At 38.5% G+C, this 14871-nt stretch overlaps 1 protein-coding gene across 5 annotated transcripts in view; it reads right to left on the reverse strand.

Annotated features, from left to right (window-relative positions):
* The window catches only part of PARD3B (par-3 family cell polarity regulator beta), a 415652-nt gene that overhangs the window by 251712 nt on the left and 149069 nt on the right, over window positions 1–14871 (reverse strand). For 4 of the 5 annotated variants that reach the window (XM_061378222.1, XM_061378232.1, XM_061378213.1 and 1 more), the window contains one exon: window positions 14206–14315. The exons of the other annotated variant lie outside the window; for it this stretch is intronic. In XM_061378222.1, coding sequence (XP_061234206.1) covers window positions 14206–14315 — 110 coding nt within the window. The remainder of the gene's footprint in view (window positions 1–14205; window positions 14316–14871) is intronic. 5 annotated transcript variants of the gene reach the window in all.

Consider the following 14871-nt stretch of genomic DNA (forward strand, 5'->3'; position numbering starts at 1 on the left):
AGCTGAATACAAGCTGAAATAAAGTTTTAACAGTTGGGGTTGTTTTTGGTTTTGCGTTTTTGTTCATTTGTTTTGGTGGGGTGCTTGTATGGGTTTGTCTGTGGATGGTTTGGTTTTGGTTTTGTTTGGTTTGGGCTTTTTGGCATGGTGGTGTTTTTGTGTTTGCTGAGGGTTTTTTTTTTCTTTCAAGTCTGAACTACCTCATATCTTTTTAACAGTCAAACAGGAACTGTTTACCATATGAAAGCAAATATTATTTCTGTTGTTATGGCTATTTGGACATCTGATAGCCTCAGGCAACCCAAAGGGGCCCCAACAATAACAGCTCAACTTAGAAGTCAAAGGGCAGATACCTTTGAAGTGAGAGATGACACAGAAACAGTTGTAGACCTTGAAGTTTGGTCCTGAACACTTCAGAGTATATTTCATTCATCCTCACAGCCCTCTTGAAGGCAGAACAGGCGCATTTGATCACTGGTGGTGCTAAATGTCAGAAAAACCTAGCAGTAAAACCCTCTTCTTACAACCTCCTCTAGGGAAAGGGAAAGGCTATCAACAGCTCATTTCAGAAGGGTTCAGGGCTCTGGCAAATAGCACTGGGAATGACTTGTGGATTCTCAATTAGCTTGCAGAAGCTGTTAATATTTTGTGAACTAATTAACTTTCATTTTTTTTAAACAATTCTCTGGTAAACATGAGTGATAGGGAGCCTTCAATTCTTTAGCATCCTGGCTGAACTGGCATAGAAGTTTTAAGGTTATCAGTCTATCAAGACTCATGAGCCCGTTTCAAACTAGTGGAAAGGACAACACTGGATTTCCAGTTCTGCATTTGGCTTCACTTGCAGAGCCCTACAACATAATTCAGAACACAGCTGAGGTACCATCTTGAAAACAAATGCTGGGTGCTAGGAGCAAGTAGTTTCAAGTTGGATTAACAATGGAACTGGAAGCCCACAGCCAGCTCTCCTGGGTCTTTACTTACATTCTACAGTGGTGGCGATACCTCTTGGCACAGGAAAAAAAACAAAGCCAGCAATTATCTTTCTGCTGGGAAAGGGGAATACAAGCCATAGGTAAGACTGCAATCCCAGGAAAGGACCTCACCTTGCCACTTGGGAGAAATCGTGGCTTTTTGTGCAATAGCTGCTTCTCAACAGTAAGGAGAGGTGCATAAATGTGTAGAAAAGGCTTCTATCGGGGTGTAAAAGCTGTTACACATATGTTTTCAAAGCTTGTCTAGGGACCTGTCATCCCTCTTTAAATCAAAGATTAATAGTAACGGTGCACCCAAGAACTGCACCAGTGAGAACGCATTTGCCACTGGTACTTTTTCATTTTTTCAATAAAAACAATAGCTTCAATCTGTGATCAGACTTCTAAATTCCTTGACTACTTTTACAACTTCATAAAAGCTATTAAGATCTAGCTTACTGTCTTCATTGGAAAACTTTTGGGAGTCCACAAACCAGAAAAAGTGAAGTTATAAACCATACTTCAGATTATAAATTGGTTGGCATTTCTGACACTGGCAGAGACAATCACTTCTCCCTTTTTTTGCTAGTGAAAAGACAGAGTTCATGGGGTTTTTTGTTTTTCATGAAGATAAAACTGAGATGTACTAAGGACTGCTGCTGGTTTTCCTCCTGGATTCACTTTGGATTTATTTATAGCAGGGCTTTCTACCTTTATCTGCAAATGTCACAAGTGAGCTAGTGACTTTATATGGTTTCTTGGTTTAATAACTATGGTAGATACAGCACATGTTCTGCCTCTGCCCCTTTCTGAAAATAAACAAAACTAATCAGGTCTAAAACCTAGTTTATATCTCACTGTTCATACCGAATAGAAAGAGTTGGGCACAGATAACCTAATTTTCACCTGTTTCTGCTTACTGCATATACAGTAACTCAATTTAGATTGATCGCCTCATGTTTGCAGGCTTACTACAGTGGCACAAGGGTACTACATCCATTCAGCTTATTTTTTAAAAAGACAAACCAAGATGAAATGTTGTTTGTGCTTCTTTTTTATTTTATTTTAGCTCTTTGTTTATCTCCTCACTTCAAAGCACTTCCAATATGAGGCACAGTTTCAGTGTGACAACTTTGTAAAATTAAAATAGAAAAAATGTGCCAGCATCAATCTGCTTTACATTGGAAAGCACAACAGCCTTGAGACAGAAATGACGACTTATGAGAGCAAGCTATAATGAACCCAGAAGTGCTATCTGCAGTAGGAAATATACGTTCAGCTGGAGGCTGAGCACTCCTGACACAATTTGTCTTCTTCAATTGGAGCCTCTTGGTTCCCAGTTGCAGTGTACAGTCAAGCCTGACTCCAAAAGCAAGGGAAAATTATCAGTAAGCATTCCCACAATTCTGTTGGTTACCATTTCTTATTTGACTTGAAGCTGCTTAAAGTCCAAATTAGAAAACACTACAGCACAGAGCAAAGCTGAGCCTGCAGGAGACTTCCCCTGTCTGTGGCCGGCAACTAGCCGGGCAGGAAGGAAGAAAGGAAGCCACTCCAGCAGTGGGAGCCCCCACCAATCCAGGACACACGAGCCACCTACCCCACCAGAAACCAGGGTAGCCCACCCAGGCACAGTGCTGGGGAGCAGGAACAACTGCAAACACACGAGGCTGCCAGACAGGACCAAGTGGCAGGGCCAGCCCATCCTCAGTAACCCTTAGGCCCTTGCATGAACAGGGTGGCCTCGCTATAGCAGGGGAAACATCCTAGTGCACAGGAGGACTCCAAGCCTGCCAAGCGGCTCCCAATTCCCCAATTTAGGAAGTCCAGATCTCATGGCAAGACAAGCACATTACTAAATATGGTCCCATTTAAGTGAGAGGTTAGAGAGGGTTAAGGGTCTGATCCCAACAGTACCAGTAAAAATCAGTGGTAGGTAGTTGAGTCCTTCTCAAATTTCAATGTTTCTGGAAAATAAATATTACTCTAGTGAGCTATATTCTTGGACTCCCTTGCACAGACAACCTTTCATTACCTGTGAACTGCAATATTTATCTAGTTCCTGTTCTTTTTATAACAATGTATCTGAGGCACAATCTCAATTCTCGTAATTCCTTGTTCACAAAGGGCACCACATGAACATATATGCTATATATGTCAATAAGCGGGTAGCATTGCTTTCTATTACTTTCCAAAGGCATTCTTTCCTGCTAAAAAGACCTTTTTGTAGGCTCAGAGACATTTTTTTCTTCTGCTGAAAAAAGTAGGGCTTTTTTCCTCCCCTTTAAAAGCTGGTGAATCCCATGAACTCGCTATCTAACTTTAACTTGTACCATTTTACTTAATAGACGTTTATCAAAAGCCTAGATTAATTATTCCAGCTATTTAAAAAGCCAACTAAAGAGGTTTTAAATTGTATATATAAATCAAACAGTATTTTTTCCATTTGGTTTTTGAGGTGAAAACTAAACAGAGTTGCCAACCAGCCCTAAATGTGTATGTTTGTCATTACAGAGTGAAATACTAGCAGCAGTGGAACAGAAAGCCAGACCTCAAATAATCTTATTAATTGAATAAATGAAAAAAGAAGTATTTCTGTGGTAAACATCATGAGCATATGAACATATAATATGTAATGAACTGAAATATTGAATCATTTTAACAAAAATAAAATCACTATAAACCTAGAGCCTGATGTTAGACCTGTGCTTAATAGGTAACTGGCATCAGACGCTATATAAAAGTCATTTAAGAGAACTCACATCAATAACTTTATGCTTTATGCACTTGTATAGCATTATAAATACATATAATTGGCAGATTAATTTCCCCAAAGTGTTATAATCCTTTGGCATCATGTCAATAGTATTTAAAAAAATAATAATTTTATTTAGGAGCACACACATCTGGTTCTAATGAACTAACTTTACCTGGTAATATCAGTGTTTGTCTGATTGATGACATTAACACAATAGCATCGTCAACTCGCCTCTCAAAACACCAATTTGAAAATGACAACTACACACCAACTAGACATTGAAAGGTAAAAAGGCAGAAAATCACAACGGGCATCAGCAATCATTTGGTTCAGTGTTTTGCAAACCTAAGGATAGCTTTGTTATTATTAACATGGCAATCCCTAAACTAAAAGTATTTCTACTCTTGACAATTTCTTGTTCTGAGGTGCTTCAAAGAAAAAAGAAAAAAAACAAACTATAGGTCAGAGATAATCTTTTGTGTATTAACTGGACTATCAATTTGACCATAATGCAGTATCCATCTCAAACATTCTGGCTAACAATGTCTGGATCTATGAACAGTGACCCAGACGATTTCCCTCCTTCTCTCCTGCATGACAGGATGGAGAATTTTCCCTTGCTTAACAACAGGGAATCAAAGATGGACAGAACAGCCTGATGACTGACATGGGCTATTTAAAAGTTTACAGGGTAATTTTTAAATAATAAAATTATTGTGTAAAAACTTTTCTAGCCCATTCTGACTCTCTACTCCTCTAAGCCTCCCTGGTAGTAACGAGAGGAGGACTTGTAACGTAAGGTTAACAATAGCCTTTGGCCTTTTTTTCCACAAGGAACAAAACTTTGACCCTAGCTCTTCTTACTACTGTACAACAGACCAGCCCAGTCATCAACATTTTCAGGATATCTTTTGTAGAATGTTATTCCTATAGGTATACAACATTACTGAATTCATCCTCTCAAATGGAAATCTGAGAGCATCCAAGGAGCACATACTATGCATGGAGGAAATGTGGATGCATTTATCCACGCAGCATACGTTAGCCATACTAGCCTCATAGCTGGTCTTCATGCCACAGGATTTCACCAATACCATTAAGAAACCCCAGGTTTGCAGAAGCACACCAGAACATCTGAGCCGAGAAGCAGCTATGGTGGACACCTCAGATCTGAGGAAAACGTTCCTATGTTCTTTTAAACCAAAAATACAGTTCAGACACTAATTCTTGGGCTAAAGAGACTATAACTACAGGAACTTCTGAAAAAAACAAAATTTGCTACTAAGAACTGCAGCTTTTTACGGATCTGATCTATTTTTAAGATGAAATATCCCTAATTTGGCTGTACCCTTTGAAACCAAATTGAAGGGGATGTTTTTCTTCCTGCTGATATACAGGATTTTTCCCTCTTTGTGATTTGAAATCCATTTAATTGATGATGTTTTGTTCCCTGGCCTCTCCTCCTTTTAATGTGATTGCAACTCCTCATACAAGTGTTCTATAAAATTCCACTTGGAGTATGTCTCTCCTGCATCAGAAACAGAATTCATCTGGGCTCTTATGGAAAGCATCTAAAGATAAGAAAATGAAGAATAACTGGCCCTTGCTCAGTAGTGCTTCTCACAGAACTTACTTTACAAAACAACATATTTCTGATTCCCCTTCTGCTGCTTGAAGGACAGAAAGATTTATGCAGATAGTTAAAGGGAGCTGTGGGCCTAAAAAGTGAATTCCAGATTTGAGGAGCTTTCACCATACTTCTTAGACTGATATGTGGCCAGCTGAAAAGAAGGGGTTTCCTTCTGTTTCTGTAAAGCTCACAGATACACCATGAAATTAATTGTACTTGGTAATTTCAAAAAAGCAGAACAGAAAAAGAGGAGGCCAATTTATTTCCATGTGTTAAATGTATAATCATCTCAGATACACCACAATTAGGTCAATGAAGCAACCATGATACAAGAACCACAGCAGCTCTTTTATTTAAGGTCCAAGTTCATGCCACTCTAAGCCAGCTGCTAAATGGACAACAACAGAGAGTAATTGTGCTAGCTCTAAGATACAGTAATACACTCTCAGCCCAGCCATGCTACATGTTGCAGTTCAAATATAATTAGTATGGCACAATGGGCACCCCTTGGGACTGATGCAAAGAAGAAACCTGCTTTGCTTGAATCCTAGAGAGGAACTCGATAATCGGTATGTTCTAATTGAAACCTACAGTAAACCAAGGCTCAAATCAAGATGAATTAAAGGCAAAACTTATTGTCACTAATACTTCAAGAATAGACAAGTAATTTTTAAAAGCTCAAGTCATGAAATTTGATTGCCAAGGGAAAATGTTCCTGTAAGATCTGTCTTGCGGCCAAAGTCTGTGGTTTGGTTTTGTTTGGTTGATTGTATGGGTGGGTTTTGGGGGTTTTGGTGGGGTTTTTTTGTTGTTTGGTTTTGCTTTTTTTGTGTGTGTGGTTTGTTTGATTGGTTTAGTGTTTTGGTTTTTCTTTCGTATGATACTCCTTGGGATGTGTAAAACTGCGGTGAATACACTTCTTTAGAATCTGAAATACATCGTAAGAACAACAGTGCCAGATCAGACCACAGGTACGTCCATCTTTGGGTGATCAGGACAGGAAAACCAGGGTACCTCATAAACAGGTAATTATTGTCCCTCGTAGCACAGAGGAACAGTGACAACAACTTGCTCTCACATCAGCTCAGAGTCTAGTAACTTCATTTTAACTGAAGATTTACTTATTGACCAAACTGTTTGTTTACTAAGTTTTATTTATTTAAAGTTATTTCAGAGAATTTCTACTGCCTGGGTTATGCAAAAGATCATAGTATGCTTACAGGCCAGATGAAACCATTGCAATTACTGACAAATACCAAAAGTTGAGATGTTTATTCAATATCTTGAGTATCACCATTTTCGTCTATCTTCACAGTGGTCTCAGTTTGTTATTCCCAACACCAACATGTCCTTTCCAATCGTAACTATTCTATGATTCTATGTCAAACACATGTAACAGCAAAATCACGCTGTAACATGGAAACAATAAAATATTCCTCCCTTCATTCCAGTTGTTATTGCAAGAAATTGCTTCACAGTAATCAGGACCTTCTGCCATAAAAAAACACCCTGAATGTGTAAGTTTCAAAGAGCACTATGTTATTATTATAACTCAGAAACCTGTAAATCCAGATTAGCTTAGACACCAACTACACAGGAAAAGAACAAATCCCCAGATAAAATGTCTCCAATGGGATGGGTAGGTTAGTGTCTAAAGGGCCTCTCCTAATAAAAATATCAAACCTCTTTTGAGTGTGAATAGCTGTCAAACCTGCAAGAGAAACAAAGAAGCAGATCTCACTTTCACAGACACGGAAATATTAACCAGAACAAGAACAGAGCCTCTGCAAGATGAAGTCTTAAAAAAATCCAAAGTGAGTTTTTTCCTAATGTCACAGCAACATCTGGATCTAAGTAAGTATCCAAAATCTCTGCCATTATTCCCAGTTGTCCACTGGCTTTCTCTGTGTTATGCAAAATGTTATTTATTTCAGCAGGACACCGACTGAAAACCTATTTTATTTTAGCTAAATGTTTCTAGAGCTTAACAGTAAATTATATGCATGAGCCATGTTGACTGTCATCTTCCACTTTTAATTTGACTGTCAGACATACAAGCAACTTGCTAATGTTTCATTCCAATTTCAGTGCCATGAGCCTGTTGCGTAAGCTGCCTGCTAAAAGCTGTTCCAGATGGAATGACAGTATTTTGTAGGACCCCAAAGATGTAGCTAAGAGATGAACGTGTCAACAGCATTGAAAGCATGACCTTTTCCCTTTTTCTTAACTTTTTTTTTGTCAGCAGTTCTTATTTCCACCCTATAATTTTTCCATGTTCTTTAAAAGATAGGCCACATGGGAAAAAGCAAGAGTTTAAGTCTCTTGGCCATCTTCCATCACCTGCAGCCACATCCACCTGACTACCCAAGGCAGAGGACAAAGGAAAAAGGTTTATAAACAATCAAGAGTCTACAAAATTACAGCCAAGACCCCAAATTTATTTTAAAGAGGAAGCAAAACCCAGCCCCCTACAAACATAAGTGCCAGAATGATGGAGAACTTCAATGGTTTCACAATAGATACTTTCTTTCATTAATAGCTAGTAAAAAGCCTGCGCTTCTCTCACTGGAACAGGCTTTAGAAAGCAACACATTAAAAATTATTTTCTTTATTATTTTTACCTACTGTAGCATTTTTACTAATAATCTATATATTAACATCACGAACATTCATTATTAGCTCTCATTCTAATAAATCACAAAAGGTCTACTTATCCTTCTCAAATAAAAATATGTAAATTGCACCCACTCCTCATCTTAAACAATACAGGTAAAACAATACACTTTCCTTGAAATGTAGGCTATGCAAGGAACACAAAGAGGACTTCCTCCTCCTTGCCTCCCCCCGTACCTTTTTGCACCCTCAAAAGAGGAAATTACTACAGGGCACTTCTGTCCCTTTTCAGATGATCAATTCAGTATTATGAAGTATTACAAATATTTCATTTACATTTCTTAGCTTTTCCTCTACAATATAAAGTAATTTCTTTCTGACACAGAATGCCACAGCACAGAGCACAAGGAAGGGGAAAAAAGCAGTGCAGGGTTGAAAAGCAACAGAAAGAATCAAGAAGGAATGGCTTTTGTTAATTTGACAGCCCTCAGCTAGCTGCATAGTTGGATTTATAAAAGGCTCTTTAAGAGCAGCAGTTTTTCATGGTGTAAGAGTGCCACACAGCTCTGGTTCCTGCAGTGCCTCACACCAACAACTTCAAAACTAACTCGCTGCAGATGTCCCTATGATCATCTAATCAGACATCAAAAGCAATACACTGACAAGCTCCTGCACTGATTAGGCGTGCTCTATATATGTTCACAGCATAAACAGACACACAGTAGTTGCTTTAAAAAAGGATTCACCCACATCAGAATTCCCTTTTCAAAAACTCAAACTGCTCGGAACTCCCCATCTGAATGACAGAAAATTCTTTTAAGTCTCCCCAGATCTTCTGCTCAGTTCCACACACCAGTGTTTCAAGAGCAGGAGTTAAATTATTAATAGGAAAACTTTAACCAGAAATAAATAAATGCCTTCCAGAATTTAAAAAGCTTGCCATTCCGAATGACAATCTGAGACCACACGACCTCAGGGGAGCATTCCTGCCTCTGCCCTGCAACACACATTGTAATACCCAAGATGAGTTTCCATCTCTACTTTATTTATATTACATTTATGTTTATATATTATTTATATTTTATGTCCTTCCAGCACTGCTAGTTCCTGAAGAATTACTGCATTTCTCTCAATTTCTGGTTTCCTTCACATACCCCACCTCCTGGAAACTTAAAGGGGGCTTATAAGGAAGATGGGGAGAGACTATTTAGCAGAGCATGTTGCGATAGGATGAGGGGCAATGGTTTTAAATTAAAAAAGGGGAGATTCAGGCTGGACGTGAGGAAGAAATTCTTTACAATGAGGGTGGTAAAACACTGGCACAAGTTGCCCAGCAAGGGGGCAGATGACCCATCCTTGGAGACATTCAAGGTCAGATTTGATGTGGTTCTGGGCAACCTCATCTGCTTAAAGATGTTCTTGGTCATGGCAGTGAGAAAGGACTACATGACTTTTAAAGGTAGCTTCCAGCCTACTATTCTGTGATTCTACCACATAACTATGGGAGAATTTCATATTGAAATTCTAACACATGCAAAGGTATCAGAAATCAGAACTACCTGACCTAGTCAGAGTGAGTAAACAATTCTGGACAAAAGTTTTACCTTCTAAAATCAGACAGACAATACCACCCTCATGGCAGTGCGGTCTCTTAGCTCAGGCCTTAGCAGAAACCTACTGGATCAACACAAATTACAGACTCTACAGCATTATCCCATCACTGTATCAAAAAAGACCTTTTGTGCTCTGCCCTGCTTTTAAATAGCTTTGTTAGATGAATTAATATTTCTGCCTCTTTCTTGTAATAAAAACCCACACACTTTGAAAGTACAACTGATAATATTTCTCTCAAAACCAAGCTCTGATTGCAGCATTTATGTTTACGTATGTACATAAAACAGCACGTAGAAGGCACAATCCGTGGAGCTGCATCCTCACACACACTCACATTATGCTAATCTGCAGACACTTAATCAGGAAGGCTAATACATTACAAACACAATTAATGGGCAGAAGAACCAGAGGAGGTTTCGACCTTTTTTAGCAAGGGCTTGAAGCATAAAAATGTTCTGATTATACATGAGCCCTATCCAAAATTGCAAATTATATGTCCACAATGCATAAAATACAGTCAATTTCAAGACACATCTAGGTAAAAACTGAAATGATATTGAGCCACTGGAGCAGCTCTTCAATTGATCCAGCATCTCATTGTATCTTAAATATGGATAAATTCAATTTGATCAGGCATTAGCATTGATTAACTCCAAGTTAAACTAAGTATCTGTCCAGAAAAGATGCAACTAGAAAAGAAAGTCATGCAGAACATAGCATCCCCATAATAATCAGCAAGTTAACAAGAGGGGATAAAACCTTAGTCCCAGCAGAATTAATGCAAAACTCCAATCAACCACAATTCTCCATCTAAAACATTTGATCATGGTTTATGATAGTAGGGAAGTCTGTCCCTGGGCAAACAGAGGCAAGCTGAAGAATCATCTCCAGAAAGTTCAGATGTTTTAATTACACCTTAGCAATTATTACCTGGATGAACTGGCTTGAGCAAAAGCAGCAAAATGCACTCTGCTCCCTAAAAAGCTCAAAACCAAACCAACAGAACCTCATAATTCAGACTTTCTGCCTTGCTGCATATCTCATCTTTATCAGTTTAGAGCTTGGGTGGAGGGATCCAGCGAGAAAGTTCTGAGTCAGTGCTGAAAATCTGAAACTACAGCTTCTCTCAGCAAGCTGGGGACAAGTGCTAAGTGGCCAAAGAATGGTTCTTTCCTCTGAAAGGCTTTGACCCTTTCAATCATAAAGCATGGCCTCTCTCCAGGGGAGATCCCTGGTTGAAGACTTCATGGCCTATTGCTAACCCCACTTTCTGAAGCCAGGGCATTCACAGCCAAAAAGCAGCTGGGCCAGCACTTGGCTACTGCCATAGCAAACCCACAGCCACCCAACACATCAAAGTGTTTTAAAATAGTCATGCTTCCCTGTGGTCCTCCCTGGAGGCCCAAGGAGGGAAGTTTCTGCTCTGAGAGCCTGGCCAGGGCTCTGTGATTATAACTGGACAGAAGAGTTTAACAGTTGCCTTCATAAATTAATACATTCACTAATACTTTTTCTTCAATAACAAATTCAGATATTTGTTATCCCTGTTTTTCTTTGATTATAGCCTCCAAATTTTTCAGTGGCAGCTATCATGGTAAGGAAGAGAGGTTTGGAAGAAAAAAGATACTCCAATTTTGTACCATCTGTTAAATGACTTCCAATCTGAGAGAACAGATGCTGGACTTCACTATCTGGTTTTGATTGATCTAGAAGTATTTTGTTAATTGGGACTAAAAACTACAGCTAAGACAAAATAAGCATCAGAGAAGATATGAAGGAATAGCTCAAATTCTTCTCAAGCTACCTGATCACTCAGCAAAGATTTTGTAATTTTGGTAATCATCATATGGCATGAAAAAAAATTAAAATCTTCCTTTGAATGAATGGGGTAACATCTTAAAAACAGAGTATGTGCTCTGCTTAGATTCTATAAATACTGTGAATGGTAATGGTTCAAATGGTTCATCAGCTTCACCGTGTTCACCTGAACTGGGTAGCAATGTTCTTCTATTACTGCATGTTTGCTGTTCTATTTTAGGCATTACTTATCATACCCTCATAAAAATAAATCAGTGCTGTCTTCAGAGATTCAGATGATAATCACCTCTCAAGAAAGTGATCAACTACTGGAGAACCAGTATGTACCGTCTAAGCACACAATCTAACTGCAACTGTTTCTACAGAGAACCAAACTGCCAGTTCTACATGTGCCAAACATCAAAACGCCAGAAGTGCCAAAACAATTATGGTAATTATGGAAGTCAATTTCAATTACAAAATGATTGCTAAGATAATTGGAGAATAAATACAGAGACTTCATTTTTACTACACACACTGAAAATTGTTTCGTCTACCCACAGCTCTGGTTTTTCTAACTTGCACGTGACTGCAAGGAAGCAGTTTAATGTGAAAAAACCCTCATGTTTGTGGCAAAGGAAATGCAGTATTAATTTTACATTTCCAGCAGCAATATATGGAACAAATCTTCTCTAAATATTGCTTTAACACCTGCATGAAAGAGCACAGCTATATTCAAAATGCAGCGTTCGGTTGTTTGTGCCATGTTTTTTCATTTGTCAGGTATTGATTCTTCCCCGTGTTTTAAAACAATCTGTACCTAATTTAACCTATGTTGTTTAAGCCTTCTATGCTTCCCAAAACATTACGCCAAAGCATATTTCAGCATGATTGAGAATGAGGGGTTTATAAATGGCACTGTTGCAAAAATAAGAGCTGGTGTAATGTATTTTCTGTAACAGATTTTTACTTTAACAATGAAAACTTTCAACCCTCTGGGCCTTCCCCCTGGCCCTTACATGGCATTTCAAAAAGACCCAAGAGCCTTCTCCACAGTTAAGTGTCCAGCTTTCACTGTTACCCTGCAGCTGACAGGAGGATACTCTCTATTTTAGGCATAGAGAATCCCTTTCAGCCTAGAGGATCTTTGTGCACTGATGCAAGTCAGTGAAGCATGGTGAGGGTTTAGCTTCCAGGTCTAACTGCAATCCTCATATAATGGTATAAAATGCACTTGTCACCACTAATACTGTATTTGGAGAAAACCCAACAAACCAACAAGAACCTATCTTCCTCTCCTTTATGGCCAAAAATAAAACATTCAAAACATGACCTGGAATGCAACAAATTTCACCATTTTTTCCACTTTTTTTTTTTCCCATGGTTATAATACACCAGAGTTCAGCATCACACATTGACGTACTCACTTTACACATCTCAACTTTGCAAAGAGAGAAAGATCTGCATTGTTAACCAGGAATTCTTCTTTGTACTTTTATTTATCAGACTAAGTCAGTATTTCATTAATATGTGAGTGCTTTCAGCAAACATCAAGAAAAACCTCTCAGCTCAAATAGGTCTGACAAATGACATGGGACTTGGACAAAGTTCAGCTCCCTGTAACACCATAATGTACATGAAGAGTCACTAGAAGGTTTAAAATTACACCACTTAGCAAATAACACAAGCCATTGTAAAATAAGAGGCACACTAAATATTTAGATGCACATACATTTGGCCACGTAAAGAGAAATGACAGTAACTAAAATCCTGTGCTGCCCTTCAGAAGACCAGTTAAGACTGAGATCCGCTGAACATCATTTATACACAATGTGACTTTCTATTTACTTACTTCACTCACATAAACTTAACCAGAAGTATGATCTTTAATACATCTTCAGCTGAGAAGGTTTCCACCACCAGCATGTGTTGCTGATCCCCAGTTATTTCCTCTTGCTTCCTAATGTGCCAATACAGCCATCTGTGGAATTTTACTATAAACTAGTTGCGATTTAGTGCAGAAGCAGATCTGAAATCTTTCTAGGCAAACATCAGGTCTATGATAAAGCTTTATTCTGCTCGATGCACTTATGTATCTCAGCTGACATTGACAGAGTATAAAGAATTTCATCTTTTTATAAGTAACATAGCAACACCTTCCCCACGCAAACACAAAGCTTCAGGCCTTAAAACTCAAAAAATGTGCCACAAGCATGACAAAGACATTATCATTTTTAGATTTAATGCAGACTGCAATAACATCTAATTAAGAGTTACTACATCCTCTCTAGCAGTGTCTTTGCACTAATATTTAGTAATAACTATTTGTTGAAAACAAATTTGTCTCCAAAGGGAAGTCAGGCTGCAAAACAGAAAAGCAAGAGAAAGAAGAGACCATGGAGGATAGTAGTAGGGTGCTAAAGGAAGACAGAAATGCCATGAGAAAACAAGGGAAGTGGAAAAGCATGGAAAGACAGATGATGCATATTAACAGGGAAATACATTTTTCCCACTACACAATGGTAACTGGACAAAATGATACTGAACAAATACATAATTGCTAAAAGCTCAGTTCATATTCCAGTGCCTTATGTCACCAATGAGCTTTATGTCTTATTTTTAAAAGAGAGAACCGCTGTTAACTGACTGTATAATCTAAACCAGCCATTTTGTCCAGAAGAAATTCTCTCCTTTACAGAAAATGAGTATGATGCACTTGTTTTAGAAACAAGTACAGACATAGCTTATAAAACTGTTGTATACCAAAAGGTAAGAACAGGTTTTGCCCTTCAAAAAAAGGTGAATTACATGACACCTACTGCTACAACATGCTTGAGACTGTGGTCGCTGGGATGAGAAGCACTGGGGTGGAAATCAGCAGGTGGGCCCAAAGATGGATCACTGCTCCTTCGAACTAGAAGTGGTGTACCTAAGAGACAAAATAAAGAGCAATGGTTCAAGGGTGCTACAGGCACACAGGGCAAATGTGGTTTAACTAAGACATGCATACAGTGCTTAAATATAACTATCTGTGGCAATATCCACCTGGTAAATTACTAGCTCTAGTGAGGTTCTTCCATTTATTATTTATTGAGCTAAAGAAACGAGAACATTTTAAGCTCTATATAGAGTTTCACCAATGAGTTGCTAAATTAGGTGAAAACTGCTGATGAACAGTAGTAAAAGGCACCTTCTTAGAAAAATAAGTATTTGCACATATCTGTGACCACATGCACCATCAAGTTCTGACAAAGAAATCATATGCTTGGTCTAAGGAATAACTAAACACAGGAAGAACTGGACTGCTACTGTTTGGTTCTGCAGCTGGTAGTGCTTACTTAACTGAACCAAACTAAATGCCTAAAGCCTTTTGTTCCACACACTAAGGACATGTCTCACCGTGATGTTTTACATTAACCCATCAAACTCACAATCTCATCTTGAACTGTTCCTTACTTTCTCCTATTGTATGCCCAAAAGCTGTA

The sequence above is a fragment of the Neopsephotus bourkii genome, unplaced genomic scaffold, assembly GCF_033783945.1.
Source record: "Neopsephotus bourkii isolate Nb327-2 ecotype Australia unplaced genomic scaffold, CSIRO-AGI_Nbou_v1 NB_196, whole genome shotgun sequence".
Classification (NCBI taxonomy): domain Eukaryota; kingdom Metazoa; phylum Chordata; class Aves; order Psittaciformes; family Psittacidae; genus Neopsephotus; species Neopsephotus bourkii.